Source organism: Peromyscus californicus, unplaced genomic scaffold, assembly GCF_007827085.1.
Source record: "Peromyscus californicus insignis strain IS unplaced genomic scaffold, ASM782708v3 Scaffold_8__1_contigs__length_139910024, whole genome shotgun sequence".
Classification (NCBI taxonomy): domain Eukaryota; kingdom Metazoa; phylum Chordata; class Mammalia; order Rodentia; family Cricetidae; genus Peromyscus; species Peromyscus californicus.
In genome coordinates, this window is record NW_026294606.1 from 6,714,308 (window position 1) to 6,734,176 (window position 19,869).

A 19,869-nucleotide genomic window follows, 5' to 3' on the forward strand; every position below is an offset into this window, starting at 1 on the left:
TGGCTCCATTGCTTTGGGCTTGTACAGGCACAGTACAACATCGAGGAGACATGCCATGGGACAGAAGAGGCCTGTCCACCTTATGGTAGCCATGAAAAAAAGAAAAAGTAGAAGGGAACTGAGACCCCAATATGAGACACCCCACTATGAACATACTCTGAGTCATCTAACTTCCTCCATCTGGGCTCTACGTCCCAAAGGTCCTACTTCCCCCAGCACTGTCACAGACTGGGGGGTCAAGCCTTCAACACTTAGGCTGTTGGGTATTCCAGATCTACACTACAGAATGTTACACTAAGGTTCCTTGGGACAAGACTTGCGGGAGGCTCTGATGCCCTTGGCCTTCTGCCTGGGTGTATGTGGATCTAACCCACTTCAGTGACATCAAAACAAGGAGGCAGAGTGGTGGGAGTGACATCATCCCAGGAAAGGTGGTGTTGGGTCCTCTGTGGTTGGTTGTTTTTTCACTCTTTGGCTCTCTGCAGGCCTGCCACCCAGCACCCAAATAATCACATACAGAGATGTATTCTTACTTATAAATGCCTGGCCTTTGCTTGGAATGTTTCTAGCTAGCTTTTCTTAACTTAAGTCTACCTTTAGCCTCTGGGCTTTATCTATTCTATATACTTGCCTTTCCTTCTTACTACATGGTTTTCTGTGTAGCTGGGTGGCTGGCCCCTGGAGTCCTCTCTCCTTTTCTTGCTCCTTCTCTCTAACATTCTTCTCCTTCTATTTATTCTCTCTGCCTGCCAACCCACCTGTTTTTTTCTCCTTCCTCGCTATTGGCCATTCAGCGCTTTATTAGATCATCAGGTATTTTAGACAAAGTAACACAGCTTTACAGAGTTAAACAAATGCAACATAAAAGAATGCAACACATCTTTGCATCATTAAAACAAATGTTCCACAGCATAAACAAATATAACATATCTTAAATTAATATTCTACAACAGTCCTCATCTTCTGCTTTGTTTCCTCTGAATGTAATATGTCAAATATGGGTAAGTCATGGCCTTTTACTGACTGCTTAAGGCCTCTGAGATGGAGACCACAATGGAACTCAGTGGGACTTTCTTCCAGAAGGCATATTTCCATCTGGTAGGGTTTACTACTAGGTATTTTATTTACTGCCCCTAAAGACATGGCTGCTTGTTGATTGAGGTTCAAAAAGATGTTTGGGTCTTGCAGACAAACCTTTGAAGAACATTAATAGAGGCTCAGCTATTGTGAATGAATGGGTTAACTATTAATAAACAGTGGCTCCCTCTCCCATGGAGCTATGGCCTTTTGAAGTCATCGATATTGGAAAACAGAGACCAGAGACCATGGTGCACTTGTAAGCAGAAAGTGCTTTCATGTCATGAAGTCAAACTTATAAAAATGGCCTGTCATTGCCAGGAAAACCCACACCCTCCATGATCAGTCACCACTTTCCAATTGGATTGTTTATCTGTTCATGATGGGTCTGACAGTTGTGGAGGGTCAGCAAAGGCAGAGCCCACTTTTCAGGCTGGCCATGAGACAGGTGTCTTTCTTGGAGACATATCAGCCAAGCTCTGCTTCTGTGTCTGCCTAGGATAGGTGGAGCCTTCTAGAACTGACAGAGGAGGAAATACTCAAGAATACCATTCTACAGCAGTACTTCCCAATATTTCAACCCCAGAGGTACCAATTATAGTTCTGACTCCCCAGAACCTAAGATCAATGTGTGAGGCTGCAGTCTTGAGATAAAATATGATGTTACATGGCAAGACAAAGCCAACACTGCGGCTCACTGCAGAGTGTGAAGTTGGCTTTGTCCCTGAACTTAGTTTCTGGGTAGTAAGTGTCAGGCTACTTCCTTTACTGTCTTTTCTACCAGTCTTCTGTCCAGAAAAAATGATGTATTGCAGAAGTTCAACAGTTCTTGAATTCTTTATTCCTCAGTAGTAGACATGGTGTATAGTAGAGTCACTTGCAAAGGCCAAAAGAGATAATGTTCTATTTGCATGGAACTTGTAAGGAAGACAGACACAGTGAAAAGCATGCTTAGATTATAGCAGGTAATTTGTCCCATAGGAGTTTATGTCCTGGAGATTCATCTCTAGTGTGGCAGTACTGAAGTTATTAGTACCTTTAAGAGACCAGGCCTCATGAAAGGTAATTAAGATATTGGGTACACTGATCTTGGGTGGGATTAATGGTAACCTTGTAGGTAACTTCTCCTAAGAATGAGTTGTTTTATAAAGAGTAAGACTAGACCCCATCCTGGGCCATGGGCTCCTGTGCTGTAATGTTTTATCATCTTATATATGTCCCCACTGTGATGCCATCACCATGACCATTATGGTGCATATGGTAGTGAAGGGATCCTGTGAGCTGAATGAACTTTCTTCATACATTACCCAACCTTGGACATTTGTCATAGCAAGAGTTGGGTTAAGACAGTCATTGTTTGGATGAGGGGCATTGAAGGTACTATGTGAGCACTGAGCTTGGTCACCCCCACCAGTTTGGAGGACTAGGCAGTCATCTTAGAGAAAGTGGTGGTTGTTATTTATTAAGTGGCACTGTTTACCATGGGAGAGAAGCCTCGAGGCACAATGAAGCCCACTATAAGAGTTTATTAAGGGAAGGGAATAGAAGGGGTGTGCATAGATCTATGGAATGACTGTGCAGGAAGCAGGGGTGGGGAATAGGTGGAACCTGCTTTTATAGGTCCCCCACCCCCACCCTGCACATGCACATATGGGCTTACATAGCTACGCCATACATGCGCATAGATTACGTGATCACACTGCACACAAATTACGTGATCACACAGTGCACGGATTACGTAGGATGTAAGACCCTGGGATGACTAAGCATCTTGCCTGGTTACTGGACAGCGCATGTGCAGTCATGTAGTTGGGGGAGTGGCTAGAAATTCTAACAGTGGTGCTAGCAAGATCTTATGGCTGAAAAGAAACAGACACTGAAAGGAACAGGATCTGGATCCTTCATTCAGCAAAAAGGAGGAAGGTACTAAGGATGAAAGAAAGCAAGGTACACGGAGGGGCTCATCCAGTATCAGTGTGGCTGGGTCACCTTCCAGGGAGTGAGGCAGGTGCAGAAACTCCAGGCCTATAAAGCACGCTCCTGCCTTGCTGTCCCATGTGCAATTTCTAAAGAGGTGAGGGAGTATCTTTTTCTACAGCAACTCTTTTTTTTTTTTTTTAAACAATACAAATGCTTTATTTAATAGTTGCAGGTCATCATGGGCCAAGTGTTGGATATCCAGGACCCAGCAGCAAGGTCAGCGCAACCTCCGAGCCTCTCTCTCTGATTCCAATAGGGTGAGCACATCACCCTCTCGAACAGGGCCTTTGACGTTTCGGATGATAGAGCGGCTGGTGTCATCCATAAATTCCACGCGCACCTGCGTGCACTGTCCCTGCGAGCCGGTCCTGCCCAGCACTTTGGTTACCCTAGCTAGCTTGATGGGTTGCACGCGACTCGTGTCCATGATGGCGGCGATCTCTACAGCAACTCTTAAGGCCACATCTTTCTCTTGCATCTAGATGTAAGTGAGCCAATAGCTGATTATAGAGAAATAATCAGCCACATTTAGTAATTTGAAGACCACAGGAAGGACTTTGGACTTTGCCCTGTAAGATTTGGGGGATCCCATTAAAGAGTCACGGTTTTGCATTCACCTGCCTTCATATAGGATAGGAATGTATGGGATGGGATGGACAGACCTACTAACATTGTTCAAGACTGGGGCAGTGGTTTTTGGCATGTGTAGAAAACAATCTGAAGTGGCACCAAGGAGGTTAGCCTGGTCTTTGTGACTGATAGATCTGAAACATGTAAGGTCATCTCCGCTATGAGCTCAGCACGAGGACACCTGCATATTCATCCTAGCTGAGCTTGTAGATATCCTGTCTACAGTGTCTTGGCTGTGCCTGGAATCTTTGGAGACCATCATTTGCAAACCCCTTTCCTTTTCTGCTGCTCCCAGCAGAGTGGGGTGGCAGCTTATCCGACGGGATGGAGTCCAGGCTGCTGGATTGGCTCTGTTCACAGGGAAGTCTGTGATCATCTTTCATTCAGGTGGGCCAGCTATTCTACTTCTAGAAGGGAAAGCTAATTTAGAAATGGCAGCAGATCCAGTGTGGTGCTCAGGTCTTGGAAGCTCAGAGAGGGCCCACAGGAGGGCTCGGCTGGGACTGTTTCTCATACAGGAAAATGATAATCAATATGGCTTCCCATGCGGGTATGTGATATTCACGACTTTTCCCCATACAGGTACATGATTTCCAGGACTGCAGCCCATGATAGTACATAAAATGCAGGTCTCCTTACACAGGTACATGGTATACAGTACTTCTTCCAATTTGGATACCTAGGCCAATTTGGCCCTGTCCCTGGAGGGAGTTTCATTGGCAGGATCTTTCCAGGGGACTTCACTGGCTACACTGGCGGATGCTCTGACGTCCACAAGTGCTCCTTTCCCAGCCAGGACCTGGGTGGCCTCTGAGAAGAGGGGTCTCTTAGTGGCACAGGTTTCTGAAGAGTTAGCGCTGTTCTCTGGCACCTGCCAGCTGATAATTGGAAAACAAGCAGGGAAACACCCATCTGCTCTCACCCCTCCCCCACACCTTCCTTAAAAGCTGTTAAACAATTAGCAAATGGCTCATTTATGTCTAGACGCCCAAGAGAGATGCAGAGTTGAGAACTGCTGTGGATGAAATGTGGTCTTTTGGTTCTGAAAGTGCGCAAGTGAGGGCGGGGTGGGAGCGCGTGCTTTATAGGGCTGGCATTTCTTCCATCACATTGTCGCCACAGATTATATTATCTTTGCCCTGACATCTTAATAGTTTCTAACAACCGCTACCAAGTAAAGGTCGTGTTTGAAGTTCTTGGCAAGTATAGTCTCTGTTGGCCACATTTTCCAAGAACAGGTAATTCAGAGGATTGAAGCTAATTCGGGGTGTAGGCTTTTGAGGCTCCTCCGGCTGGCTGTAGGCACTGTTTTCAGCTTCTAGGATGTCTGACCTGTGGGCATTCTTGCCTTGAAAGGCTCCTTACTCTGCTTGGCTTGTCTCTAGTTGAGACTGGCAATTGAGATAGGCCTGTTCCCTGCAGGCCTGTGGCCTGTGAATGGTCTTCACTTGCAAATGGCTCCCGAGAGAGAGCCTTGCTGTTGATGAAGAAGAAAATGAAACAATTGGAAACTGCAGGGAGGATGCATGCCTTTGCGCACACTGTGCCTCAGGAGCCTGGTGAAGGCAGGAGAAGAGAAGGGCAGCTACCTCCAGAAGGCTCCCCTTGAATAGCACTGTGAGGACAAGTGACCCTGGCCTACTCTGTCCATGTTCTTAGGTAGCAGGAGAAAGAGAGCAGAGAGACCCCAGAGAGGAACAGCCTGATAAATGGTCTGGAGTCCAATTCATGGCTTTGATTTTCTCTTGCATAGAAAAGGCCAACAGTAGAGGCTTTGAGACTCTGGAGAGCTCCTTGGTAGCTTCTAGCCAACTCTTAAGTGATTTTGCTTCATACATTAGAAAGTTTGAGGTTTCAGGAGAAATCCTGTATGGACGGCAGATGCCCCAATTTGCCTTTCCCCTCAGGCCGTGTTCATTTACAACTTCCTGTCTTAGTCTGGGGGAGTCAGATATCATTTGGTAATGAGAGCTCATTTCTGTGGTTACCTTCAGCTATTTTAAATAGGCTTTTTACTCTAGTTTTATTGCCCCCCTCAAAGGCCTTCCACAAAGAGTAAGTGTAAACAATATTTAGAATATTAACTACATATTCAGGAGGCTATGGATTCTAGGTGCTATGACAAAATCTTAGATGAAACAGAGACTTAAGCACATCAGCACTGGCTTCTGGTCCACACAGAAGTGACACGGAACTGAGGCACTGCCTCCAGACTGGGGTTTCCCAGGAGCCATTTGGCTTGGTATTCTGTCATCCACAATAATAGGAATAGTGAAGCTTTGCCTATGGGTGTAGCATAGTTTCTGTGTCCAGCCAGTACAGTCAAAACAGACAAGGAAAATGGGGACCATCCGGAAGTCATCAGCCTCACCCATTCATGGCCCATTAGCCAGAATTATGCCATAGGCCCCAGCAAAGGAGGTTAGGGATGTAGCTTTAATACTAGGCAGCCATGTGCCCATCTGAAATTTGAGAGCTCTCTGAAGGACAGATGAACATGTTATCTCACAGCGGCTACCATAGTCTCAGCAGTACTAAGAGGACAGGAATACTTGCTGAGGCCGTGTTGAATACTATGTGTTGGGCTTCTGTGCCAAATGATGTTTTGATTCTCTGTTATTTCAACAAGTTTTCAAAACACCATGAGTTGATTAGTCTTTGACACCTTGATATAAGCTCCAGTTGTCTGAGAAGAGGGAACCTTAAAATTGAGAAGATGCCCCCATCAGTTTGGCCTTTGGGCAAGTTTTTAGGCATTTATTTGATTAATGATTGATGTTGGAGGCTCCAGCCCACTGTGGGTAGTACCACCTCTGAGTAGGTGATCCTGGGGGGGGGGGGTGTTTGTGTGTGTGTGTGTGTGTGTGTGTGTGTGTGTGTGTGTGTGTGTGTGTGTGTATACATATATATACATATATATGCAAGGTAAAATGCTATGGGGAGCAAGCCAGTAAGCAGAGTTTGTCCATGGTCTCTGCCTCAGTTCCTGCCCCCAGGTTCCTGCCTTGAGTTCCTGCCCTGACCTCCCTGAAGGTTGGACTATAAGCTATAAGATGAAATAAGCCCTCTCCTATCCAAGTCACTTTTGGTCATCATCCTTATCACAGCAATAGAAAGCAAAGTAAGACCCACACTCAGGAGTAAGTACCACTGTTGATCCCAAAGTGAAAGTAGAGGGAGGGAGAGAAACAGCCAAAAGATCTACATGGTTGGGAAGCATCAGAGTCATATTTGAACTCCAGTCTGAATGGGGTCATGGCTTTTACTTTGCAAATAAAATTCCACCAAAATGCTTTAGAATACCAGCTCTATCAGCATAACACTTCTGACTTTAAATGACAGGAATACATACCTCAAATTTAGGCTAAATGACAGAGGACAGCCAGGCCTTGGCAGGAGGTGGGGAAACTCACTGGGTAGCATGAGGTTTTTCCCATCCTGGCTCTGCCTGCCTTCATGCTACAAATAGTCTCTTTCTCTTTGCAAAGAATGTGGGTTTTGAAACTCTCAAATTACCTTGTTTTCACATTAGAAACTTCAAGGAAATTTACCCTAGCCTGTGCTAGGATCTCAAGGAAGGCCTCTAATTGGCTCATTTTGAATCAAATGCCTTCTCTTAATCAAGTCCTTGTCCTGCCTAATGAGACTATGTGTGTGGCCTGCTCTGGCCTTGTGAGCCCCACTTCTCTATGATCAAGCAAAAGACTTCTTTAATAGAAGAAAGGCAGGAGACCACATTTTAGACTGGGCACATTTAAAAGCACCTATCTGGTATCAGATGTGGTAGCTTCTTTGGGGTCATCAGCTAAGTAGCATTAGTTTGAGCCAGTGTAAGAATGTTTAAGGTCGTGTGTGTGTGTGTGTGTGTGTGTGTGTGTGTGTGTGTGCACCATGTGCATGCATTCATGCTACATGCTTGAAGGCCAGATGAGAGTGTCTGCTATCCTCCTCTATCACCCTGTGCCTTTATTTTTTGAGACTGTATCTCTCACTGAGCTTGAGGCTTGCTAGACAAACTGGCTGGTGAGCTCCTGAGATCTGTCCATCTCCACCTCTTAATGTTGAATACAGGCCCAGGAGACAGTACCTGGCTTTTATGTACGTGTTGAGAGTTCAAATTCCGGTCTTCTTGCATGGCAAGCATTCTTATCCACTCAGCCATCTCTGCAGGCCCAGCAGGAATAATACCTGTAGAAAGACAGTGATAAAAGGAGACTTTTATACCCAGAATGTTTTCTAATTAAAGGGGGAAATCCCTAAAATGTAGAGTGAGTGCTGGTTGAATGCAGAATTCTTTGAAGCCATTTGGCCTAATTCTTAAGACTTTCTGCAGAACTTGGGGCCCATTTATCTTCAGTTCTCTTCATTCTTTTTTTCTTTTTAGACATGCCAAGATAGCACTGTCTTTTTGGCTCCTGAGGATGAACTTTTGGGGAAAATGGTTATTGTAACATTTTCAGGAAGCACAGATGTTCAGATGCCGTCCATAACAAACAGACATCCATGGATTTACCTAGATTTCTTCAGCATGCAGATTCGTCATAAAGTTACAGCAGAAGGAAATGATTCAATTAACTATTTCAGGACTTATTTCTAGGTTCTTTATGCAAATACATGTTTAACTGAGATTTGAAAAATAGATTTTTATTTCTTCTTAGATACCCCAAGTAAAGCATCATGTAATTAGTTAATCCCTTTGTTAAAAATACATTAAGGAAAGGGGGCCTCTTGCTGTCAGTTCTGCTAAACACACAGTTGACCTATCTGATGAAGCACTCATTTGAGCACAGTGAGGCTTGGTGCCCTTCATCAGCACGTCAGAAGATGAATGAGATAAAACTGCAAAGTACTTGAGACTCTACCTTCCTACTGTTAAAAAGATGGAAAGGTCCCTGGCCAGAATGCTATGCTCAGTGCTGTAAATCTAATTAAGTAATTACAAATAACTTTAATTAAGTTATCATGTAGCTGTTTTCTTTAAAGGGAACAAACAAAACATTCCCTTTGGACATACTGCTCACATGAGTAAAGCCATGGGTCTTTCTCAGTGTTTTCCAAGAGAATGGTTGAGCCTCAGAGTCGGCAGTACCTAGGGAATTCTGTTCATTTCTCAGGCCTTGGACTAGGATCCATATGTCATGTGAGGGAATTAAGGAACTCCTCATTCTTTATTAGAATTTGGTTAGAACTTACCTGAACTTCCATATTTGAATGTTATGACTGTAAGGATGCTCTTACTTCTACAAAAGCATTTTTCCCCTTTTCTGGAATCAGTGAAAATTAGGGGATTTTTGTCTCCTTCATTTTAGATGGCTGTGCTCAGAGCCTCCGGCATGCATTAGAAGTGGAAAGGTGCTTTCTAGGAGTGGGCAGCTTTCCTGGACTGCTAGGTCCAGGCCTGTGAGATGCTCAGAGAACACACTCCAGCCACTAGGGAAGTTCTGAAGCCCAAAGAACGATGTTCTCCCACGTTCTCCAAAGTCATTAGAACTGCTTTGGCACTGAAGTCTGTAGGCGGAGTTTTTGTCAGGTCTGACAGCTCCAAAATAAACTCACAGAAACTTATTATTAATTATAAATGCTTGGCTGACAGCTCAGGCTTATTACGAACTGGCTCTTAAAACTTAAATTAACCCATTTCTATTAATCTATGTGCTCCCCCAAGGCGCATGGATTTTACCTGTCCTGCACGTCCCACTTCCTTTCTGTCTGACTGGTGACTCCTCTGACTCCACCCTTCCTCATCCCATCATTCTCAGTTTGTTTTTCCCACTTAACCTTAGTCTACTCATCTGTAGGCCAGTCAGCTTCTTTATTAAATCAGTCACAGTGACATATATTCACACAATGTAAAGGAATATTCCACAGAAGTCTATTGGCTTTTTCTCTAATGTCACCCTAACCCCAACCTCTCTCTAGCAGAGTGAATGGCAGATAATGGCATGTATCAGTCAAGGTGGGATGTGCCAAAGGTGTCCCTGTGCAGGATTAGGACAGTATCTCCCCTGCTGTGTTTAACCTTTTCTTGCTGAAAGCTGTCTGGGTCAGCCACTTGGGCCCCCTTTAGAAAGAACCAATGGACACCCCCAAATGATGCTATACAAAAGAGAGGTAAAGGTAGAATAGAGAGCATGTACCTTTTTATTATAATATTTTAACATTTATTTGTTTGTGGCAGACTTTGAACCCATGGCCATGAGGACACTAAGCACAACTACTGTTTGACAGCATTCCTAGGATTTTGCACTTAATTCAAAATGATGGGAGAGAATAGATTGAGCCTCCCTTGCTCATCTCTATCCTACCAGTAACAGGAGAAACCATGTTTCTGAGATTTTAGCTATAAGGCTCAACCTAAGCATATCTCCTCAGTAAACCCCCCTGTTCCCCTCACGCCAGATAATACTGTGTCTTTCTTCTGAATGTCAATCCCACCATGTGTTTTCTTCTTGGAGTATGTTGATTGCCTTGTAGGAGCTGTACGTGTGCCTGTATTAATCCAAGTGTATGATAGTCTAGAGATACCCCAGCCCTCTAATAGAAAGCCCTAGATATAATGCATAAATCATTTTGAGTGATTAATCTTGGAAAATTTAAGACAAATCTTGGTTCAAGAGAGAAGGGCACTAAAAGCCAGATAGGATGCTGACACCTGCCTTGCTAAACTAGCCAAAAAAAAAAAAAAATACTGGGAAGAGCAGCATGCAGACTGAAGAGAATTCTTTAAGTCCTAGGTGGGATTAAAGACAAAAGCCCATAAATAAATCTAGTATCATCTGGGTATTCACCTTGAGTTTGAGGTGGTTTAGGGTTTAGGTTTTGTTTTGTTGTCTGTTTGTTTTTTATCTGTCTGGTAGTGAATCAGGATTACAGGAGCACTTGTGAGCCTCAGCTTAGACTCTGGATAGAGAATAAGGGTAAATCGGTAATACTCTAACGAAGAGCCCACACGCACTCAGGGATGACAAGCATGGCTCAGACAACATCTAAAGACATACGTAGGACAGAGGGATGAAATAGTGAGAAGGGCTAGTGGTTGGCAAACTGTCCTGTGGTTCACACACACCAGGGATTTCAGCTTGGGTGGGCAGTTCGTATTTATATTCTTGGCATACTACAGGAGATAGATACCTCTGATGGTCCTGAGTGGGAAGGCATGAGGGGGGCCTGGAAGACCTAGGATGAATCCCTCTGCAGCACTGAGTCCACACCTGGAGGCTTCACAGCACTCCCTTCAAACCCTGCCAGACAGACTGACTCTTCAGAAAGAAGTAAGCTGCTGTGAGGGATGATATAAGCAATAAAGAGCAGAATTAGACCCCCAGGAAATTGAGTGACAGACTTTCAGATCCAGTCTGTAAAGTTCAAATGCTCAACATGTTTAAATACAAAAGGCAATTTAAGACTTAGACAATGAATTACACCTTTATCAAAGGCTGTCGGACTAATTTGAAATGTCTAGTATTGAAAGAAGAAATCATGAAAAGCATCTCTTGATAAAGAAAACACCCATCTACACTATTACACCAGTGCTCCAGCCCCTTATCCTAAATTGTCATAGCTTAGGTAGTCCCTCAGGAAAGACATTGGTCAGTTCATGAAGGGTTATCCTCCATAACCCAAGTTCCTCCCACTGGTCTGGATGGAATGTCTCCCAAAGGGTGCTGTGTTGAAGGCCTGATCCTCACTCAACTGATGCTGTCAAGAGGCCATGGAACCTTCCAGGAGTAGAACCTAAGAAAGTCAGTTAAGTCATGGAGGCCATGCTCTTGAAGGCTCCCAGTTCTGTCCTCTGTCCTTTTGCTTTCTGGTCACTCTGAGTTGAGAAACAATGCTCGAACACTTGCCACACCCCATGATGTCATACCTCTCTGTGGTTCCAAGGCAGTGGCTCCAGCCACTGTGGACATGCACCCACATCGTCTTTCCTCCTCCTTTGATTTCCTGGGCACTTGTGACAGCATAAAAAGCTGGCCTAACGTGAGACCTACTTCCCACTGCTACTACACTGAATAATCACATTCTTGACATCTGAACGTCTCAGGGACACATTCAAACCAGAATGCCATATCATTTAAAATGTACCCAGAAACAAAAAGGCATCAATTATTGATACGTATAACAACATAATACATACTAAAATAATTATGCAGAGGAAAACCAGATCCAAAATAGTATATATTGATTGCATTAATAAAATCTTCATAAACTATAAGCTAATCTTTACTGATAGGATAAATCAATGGTTATCCATAGTAGGGAGGCACTTGGAGAAGAATAAAAAGGAGGAATTTCAAAGGGTATGAAAAAAACTTAAAGGACAATGGTATGTTAGTTATCTAGATCATGGTCATTATTTTATATGTATATATGCATATTTATACTTACCAAACCTTCTTGAAGTATATACTTAAAATATGTAAACTTTTATATATTGATTATACATCAGTGTGACTGACTGTTTAAATAAATTTTTTAAGAATTCAAGTCAAGAGGGCCGAAGAGATGGCTCAGAGGTTAAGAGCACCAGCTGTTCTTTCAGAGGACCATGGGTTCACTTTCCAGTACCCACATGGAAGCTCACACCTGTCTGTAACTCCACCTCCAGGAGGCTGACATCTCACACAGACATACCTAAAGGGAAAATACCAGTGCACATAAAATAAAAATAAAGTTAAAAAAAGGATTCATGTCGAGCCTGTGGGATATGTTCAAGGCGCAGCAAGTTCTTGCAGTTGCCCACCTTTGACTCTGTATTTCTCAGTTGGTGGTTGGCATTGCCCATGAGTTAGAAAGACTTCACTGTTCTTCTATTTGTCTGGTAACAGAAGAATGGAATTGATGCTTTCCAAATGTTTTTCTTCCCTCCATGCACCTCTGAAAGTTACAAAAGCTGTGGCTTCCCACGAGAACACTCCATTACTCCAGTCTCCTTTCATGGAAAAGCTGCTCTTGAAGCACGTCTTGGATTTTAGCATCCTTCTAGGTAGGGCACCTGCTTTCCGGGTGTCAAGGTTGCTGTTTCCTCCATCTTTCGGAGGAAGAGGTTTGGGGGATGGAACATCAGCCACAGAAGCCAACTGGGGAGTGGCAGGTACTGCAGAGGAAGACTCTTGGTGTCTTATACATCTCTGAAGGTGGCCCTTCAAAGAATTCTCACTTAGGTGGTGGTGGGGATTGTAAAGTTCCGGCCAGGTAAATGTCTGAGATAAGAACCAGTGGCTGGTATGGGTAAGGCTAGGCTCCCTGATCAGTGTGAGAATGTCATTCATCCTGTAGGTGACAGAGGGGCAAGGGAGATGGCCTCTTAGAAGACCACATGATTGACAGAGGTTGCTTTGTCTTCTGACTCAATGGGGCTGTAGCTCCATTCACTCAGGCCTGTAAGTCTCCACATCTAGAGAAGGCCATAGACTTTTCTGGAGCCTGCCTTGGGCCCCTCTCCTGAGGTGACCCTCTGGAGTCACAAACACATTCGCTATGCGCTGGGACCCTGCTGGTTACTGGTTCTAGTCCCAGATTGCTCTCTATGTCTAGAGAAGGCAGACATGGAAACAGATTGTGATTTGGATATAAAACAGTAGACAAACAGGCAGGAGGAAGCTGGTGCATCAGTCATGGCTCAGGCCTTGTCCAGAGGTCTACTTCTCTGTGTTCCAGTTCCCTTCTCTGCAAGGGAGGCTGAAGGGTCTTTGTGAGAAGCTGGATTAATACAGACTAAGTTACCAGAACCTTGTACGTCCTGTAGATATACCTGTAGTATTTTAATAGTTTCTCCCCAGTCTCCCCTCTGGCCCTAGAGGCTCAGGTTTCCTTCTGTTCCCACATCCATGAAGTTGTGCCATACTCTGGATGGGCAGCAGGACCTGTTGTTGAGGATATAATCTGTAGCAGTCCTTGGCTGTAGCAAGAATGCTTTTCTCCTTGGTGACTTCATCTTGCCACTCCATCTCTCCAACATGATAGATGCTCAAGCTTTTCTCTGTAATGAGTCTCGGGGTCATTGTCATTCATTTGTCCAGTATGTAGCAAGCAAGGTCAGGTATGGGAGTTCCTGGGTGAAGTCAAGGTAGGCCTGCGTTTAGAACTGCCTTGCCTAGTTTTGTGAAGGGATGGCAGGAAGTGGATGAACCCCACCCAACTCTGCAGGTGTGAATGTCTGCCTGCCTGCAGGCTCAGTGTGGCATCACTTCATCCCCATCTGTCATTTACTCGTGTGCTTGCTGAGTCCCTCTGATGTGCTCAGCATGTGTGCAGGTGTGTGGACTGAGGCAGCTGCACTTTGCAGAGCCTGTAAATCAGGAGGAGCTGTTTGGGCTTTGCTGGGGTCTTTGAGCCAATGTTCACTGTTCTGTTGCTGTGTTAGCCATTCCTGTGCTGATTCATGTCTGCCAGTGCAGGGAAACCACTCAATGGAGAGTTCTTCTTGGGAAGCTTCCTCAGGAGTTGAACAAGGACAACTCTCTACCCACAGGATCATTGACCAGGGTCTACTCCAGAGCCACCTCCAGGTGCGACTTTACCGCCCTTGATCTGACCATGCCACCTTACATCATCCCTTTTGACCAAGTAGCCTTGGTCTGTGAATACCAGGAGTCAAGCTCTACTGTGTCTACCGTGTGCCACTGCTTTGCTTTGCTGCTACAGTTACGGCACCAGTCCACCAGGAAGGGCACTGTCATCAAGTCCCTTCTTCAGATAGTGCAGAGGAAGAGAGAAGGCCGAATGACAGCAAAGAGAAAGGGTAGGAGGAAGAGACTCAGTGACACTTCCAGAGTCCCTTAGTCCAAGACAGAAGAGCCAGCTTCCAGGACAGCGTCATCTTGACTCCCAAAGACTGTACAGAAACAATCTCAATTCAGAGTCATCTATGAGGCCAGTTAGTAATAGGAAGTGTGTGTGTGTGTGTGTGTGTGTGTGTGTGTGTGTGTGTGTGTGTGTGTATGTGTGTGTGTGTGTGTAGATATATGTAAATACACACATATCTTACAAGAAATATTGTTGCAGACTCAAGTTCTGTTAGCCTTGTCTTGGCAAAGAGGTACAAATGACAACATGGGACAGTTAGCAGTACTTAGATTCAGTTACACTCCCCAATTTGTTTTCCAGGGCCACCTATGGACTGTGTTTGAGTGATAAGGGCTTCTGTTAAAGCTGTGTCTGTTAACCCCGCCCTCTTTCCTTTCCCAAGATCTGATTGGACCTGCCCAGTCCTGAGCCCATAGTGGAGCTACAGGGAAGGAAAAAAATGAAGTGCTCCATCTCTGAAGACAGTAACTCTTCCAGTTGCCTGAGCCTCTGTGTGGTACCACCTCCCATGTACCTGACTCAGAAGTGGTTGTCATGGAAACATGTTTTTGTTTTCATTTTGGTCTTGGGCCATGGTCATTGTCTTATTATAGCTGCCTGAAAAGAGAAGGCCGTGTGCATGGAAAATGAAGACAGTGTATCACCTAGCAATCTCAGGAGGCACTGCAGACAGAGAGAGGTTGACGACCAGTGGGCTGCAGCAACCCTCAGGGAGGGTCCCAAAGTATCGCACCTCCATCACCCTATCATAAGCAGAGGACTTCTGTCACATATCCTCAGTTGTCAGTCTCCCAGACTCTAGTCCCCGAATGATCGCACCCCCACCCCCACTGCTAGGCGGGCTGCCCCTTGCTCCTGCCTGCCTGCCCACCGCCCACACAGATTCTTCTGCTCTGTTGATACTGAGGAGTTCAGCTGTGGGAGGGAATAAGGGTCCCCGAGGTCACTTGGTTTTCACAGCTCATAGCCTTCCTTGATTGCACGTCTTGTAGATCCACATTTTTATCACTGTATCTGTCATTTTTCCTGGCTTGCCATTTCAGTCACTCAAAACAGTGTTGCTGTATTGCTTTGGAATCTCTTGGGCTTTTTTCTTTCATGAGGTTTGCATCAACCCAAGTGTAATAATAGCTAATGACAGGAATGGAGAGCGGCATGTGACTGCAGTACGCTCCCCGCCATCAGGGCCTGTCTCTCAAGGGAGCAGTATGGGGAGCAGGGAGGTGGCCATGGGTCTCAGTTCACCCTATGCCTGGGGCTGCCCATCAGCAAATTCCATCCTCACAACCACTGTGTTTTGCATGATTCTATCTGCATATTAACAGGTAAAGTCACTAACATCCTTACAGAGGGTTTTCCTTGCCTAAGCATGAGTAAATAGTGTGGACCTGGAATTGAAATCTAACTGAACCGAAACAGTTTGGCTTTCTGTAACCTGCAGTTTGTAAAGGGTTACCTTTCCTGGTTTAATCAGTGAGTCGGAGTATCCTGGTGCTTGTTTAGAAGGGTGCTGAATGGCCTATTAGAGTAATTTGCTTAGATATTGATTGGTACCTCATGCTTAATGTGGCTAAACAGAGCTCTTGATTTTCCTTGTCCCCAGTACCCTCATGAGCTTGCTGATGACCCCAGGCCCCAGTCCCCCTTGCACTGTGACTCAGGTCAAGCACCTTGGTGTCATCTTGACTCTGTTTTTCCTTTGGTCCCTATAGCCAGTCCTAGCCAACCTTGCCATTTTGCCCATGGACTATACCGCGTGTTTGAGTGCTAATCATCATTGCCTCTGTCCCCATTAGTGGCGCAAGCCATCGTCTGGCATCCTTACTGGTCTCTGTTTCCATCAATATTTGATTGCAGGCTGTTCTTCACAAGAAGTTGGAGAAGAATGTTCTTGTTCTGCTTCCCCAGGTTCTGCCCCCTGCCTTGTAGCTTACTGTGTCTCTCTCTGTGTGACTCTGCTCGACTACTGTGCATGCATTCATGCTTCTTTCCCACGTGCTGAACTTGTCTCACATGAGGGCTTCACACACACTGTTCCCTCTGCATCAACACTATCCCCCTGGAACGTCCCATATCTGGCTCCTCCATCCCGCCCTGGTCTTAGCTGGGAGTTTGTCTCTCCTGGGAGACCCTCCTTTAGTTCTCCCAGTATAACCAGCTTCCCCCAGCCTCATTTCCCTCCTCAACTGAGGGGGGCATAGTAGGAGGAAGCATGATCTCACCTGGGCAGTCCTAGAAGCTCCCTTAAGGACCTGAGGACTGACTTGCATAAAGGAAGGGCTTCCAGTAAATCTAGATCATGCAGAAGCATGGAGGAAGAGCAAGCCCTGGGTACCACGCCCTTCCCTTTGCACAATTGCAACCCAGTTTAGCACCGTTTAGCAGGATCCTTTGTATCTCAAGCACCCACTATAGTGCCTAGCAGCTAATGGGGCTCACTGAATGTTAGTGGGAGGATGGGATGGAGCAGAGGAGAGTTAATCTTTGGGAAGATGAAAGAAATGACCTGCAAGCTGTCGAGTTTGAACGTCGAGTCCTCAGACTCATAAAAGCTGAATCATGTATTACATGTATGTGTGTATCTCATGTTATCTCTTTTGGCCAGCTCACCTGTGTTCCTTATCCCTGCTTGACTCTTGACCATAGAGTGCAGGACCCCCAGAGGACCTGAGGCCCCATTGCATGCCTTCTGCCTTTTTCCTGGTCCTGGCTCAGTTCCATGGCTGGATTAGTATGTAGAGAGGTGGGCAGGGAGGGAGTTAGACTGGAATCTGAAACAGAGCCAGAGAGTAGGATAAGAAAGAGAAAGTGTTTCATGAGCACAGGTGCCTGACAGGCTCAGGAGACTCGCCTTGCATCTTGTCAAAGCTCTTTGCTTAAAAGCCCAAGGGAACAAAGACATTTCCCTTTAAAGAAATCTGCCTATTCACTGTATGCCATGGCCCCTTTCCTCTCTCAGCTTGGAGACTATGGAACGTTTGAGAGGTGTCTCATACTTTCGAGATGAAACCCTACACAGCATCTGGACTTGACTGGTTTCTACTATTCGCTACTGCTGCCCGCAGAAAACCTGCCCGCCATGATCTCACTGAGTGCCTGGGGAAGGGCTCAGACTTGGTACCTGTGCTGGAGAGGGAGTTCCAGCTTAGTTAGCTTCCATGTTGTTTTTGTTGGCAGGACACTGAGCGCCACTACAGCAGAAGGTCAAGTGCCCCCTGAGCAGTCTGTGCTTACGTGCTAGATGTGATCTGATCTGCAGAGAAAGGGAGGGTAAGGGATGGCCACTGGCACAGCCCAGGGTGCCGTTCTCTCTCACACAGACATTAAAGGGAGGCGCTCTGGGCCTCAGAGATGTATTGCTAGCTAATTACATCCCTGCAAGAAGTTTAGAAATTGCACAGCAATTTTGATGACAAAAGAATGAACTTGAAATTGCCATTTCACAATTTGCTCTTGAGGCAAGCTCAACCCTCTTTCATTGAAATACAACCTTAAACTAGCAGCCTGTCTTGAGTGGGATTACGGTGTTTTGGTAGAGAAAGTATCACTTCAGTTTGTGTTGTTTTAAGTGACAGATCATCTCTGGGTTGGTTCTGCATCTTCACGGGATCATGACCAAGCCAGAGAGAAAACCTGCTCCAGGTGTGAGATTCCAATGTCCCACCCCAGTATCTCCGGTGAGCACTGATTGGCACAGGTGTTTACATCCACCCAGTGCTGGAAATGTCTGTCTTCTCCTGTAGGCTGGAGATTGCATCCCTCCCAAACTGCCTATCTCATTTGCCTAGAACACAAAGTCTCACCCAGAGAACAGTTTAGGGTTTGAGGATGCCCTCTTCTTCAGTCAGTAGAACTTTTCTGACTCTAGAAGTCCTGAATCAAACACGTGTCAATCACCAGCGAGGGGAGGGAAGGGCCTCCACCCTTAGGATCCAGTAACTATAAGGACACTCACAGTGAAAATGGACAGCAGGAGTTTAGTTCTTACAAAGTCAACATGTGAAACTGTGTTAGAACCATAAAACTTCTTAACCCAAGGCTTCACAGAGTGCATGTAGAAACTTAAGCTTCAAGAGGACTATCCTCAATTTCTATACCGATGTCATTATCATTAAAAATGGTGTATACCTGATATTCTTTTTCAATATCATGACCATATCCCTACAGAGCGAATGGAGGGGTCCCTCAAAGCTCTCAGGCTGGCAGTTGTAAGGACTGCTAAAGACAATTGGCTGATAAGGACACAGTCTTCAGAAAGGCTTGATGCTGACCACACACAGAGTCCTTACAGTTCCACCCACTTGGCTGACCCTTTCTCTCCATGGCCCTTTTTCCTTTCTGGTCCACCAGAAACCAAACCATGGGGCTACTGATCTTAGACTTCGTCCTCCCAAACTATGAGCTACATATACTTTTTTCTGCTATGAAGTACCAAGCCTGAGGTATTTTTTTAAGAACAACAGAAAATAAACAAATACAAAAATTGGTACTGAGAGAGGAAGGCAGTTGCTGATATAACACCCCCGCCCCCACATTTGTAAGTATTGGATTTGGGTAAGGGCAGAGTTTGGATGAGCTGAAAATGCCTAGAAGGCTGCAAATGGAGCATTGTGGGTAATTCTGCTGGGGCTCAGAAGAGACTCAGAAGGAGCTGAAATGTCTTACAGAGAGGGTGAGTAGCTATGACCAGAATGCTAATGAGTCTTGGATGGAAAGGGAGGATGCACTTCTGGAAACTGGAGCAAAGGCCATCCTTATTATAACACCATTGCAGAGAACTTGGGTGAATGGCATCTGTGCCCTAGGCCTAGGGATTTATGGAAAGTGGGACTTGCCAAGTCGAAGACCTTGGGTATCTTGCAGAAGAATCTTTTAAGGAGAATACTGGAGGAAGTCCTTGATGTTTTTAACTGGATACAGTAGGATTCAGAACAGTGGTATAATCTAAAAATGGGATTTATAATTAAAAAGAGTGTGAGATTTGGTCACTTCACAGCCTGACCTGGGAAGGAACACAGGAAGACAGAAGAAAAATGCAAAACTAAGTGAGACATGGAAGAGTCCAACACAAATCAGTGCAGATACGGAGAAGCTGGTTGTTCTTTATATGAACGGTAGAGGAAAGGCCTCAGAAGCATCTCAGAAATCTGCTCAGGCCAGAGATGGGGGCACAGCGGTCCAGGGAACAGGCCCAGGGCATCCTTATAGCCTCCCTAAGTGTCTCTGCCTCAAGAATCTGCTTTACTCTCTGCTTGCCACAGCCATGGTTCAAGAAGGCCCAGCCATGGCTTATGTCCCTGTTCCTAAGGCAGCAGGCAGCAGATCCTGAGATCTACATGGTGCTAATTCTACAAGCATTCCAAATGCAAGAGC

General features: G+C 45.4%; 2 protein-coding genes across 3 annotated transcripts in view; one reads left to right on the plus strand and one right to left on the minus strand.

Annotated features, from left to right (window-relative positions):
- The window catches only part of Spock1 (SPARC (osteonectin), cwcv and kazal like domains proteoglycan 1), a 495,109-nt gene that overhangs the window by 372,041 nt on the left and 103,199 nt on the right, over positions 1 to 19,869 (plus strand). The window lies entirely within an intron of this gene.
- Positions 3,189 to 3,514, minus strand: LOC128103055 (40S ribosomal protein S28). Its single transcript, XM_052727131.1, has one exon. It carries the CDS (start codon positions 3,482 to 3,484, stop codon positions 3,275 to 3,277), a length of 210 nt encoding a protein of 69 aa, XP_052583091.1. The 5' UTR covers positions 3,485 to 3,514; the 3' UTR covers positions 3,189 to 3,274.

Bases quoted from the DNA above. Each gene is read 5' to 3' on its own strand.
- LOC128103055 (XM_052727131.1), bottom strand. From the start codon at position 3,484: ATGGACACGAGTCGCGTGCAACCCATCAAGCTAGCTAGGGTAACCAAA.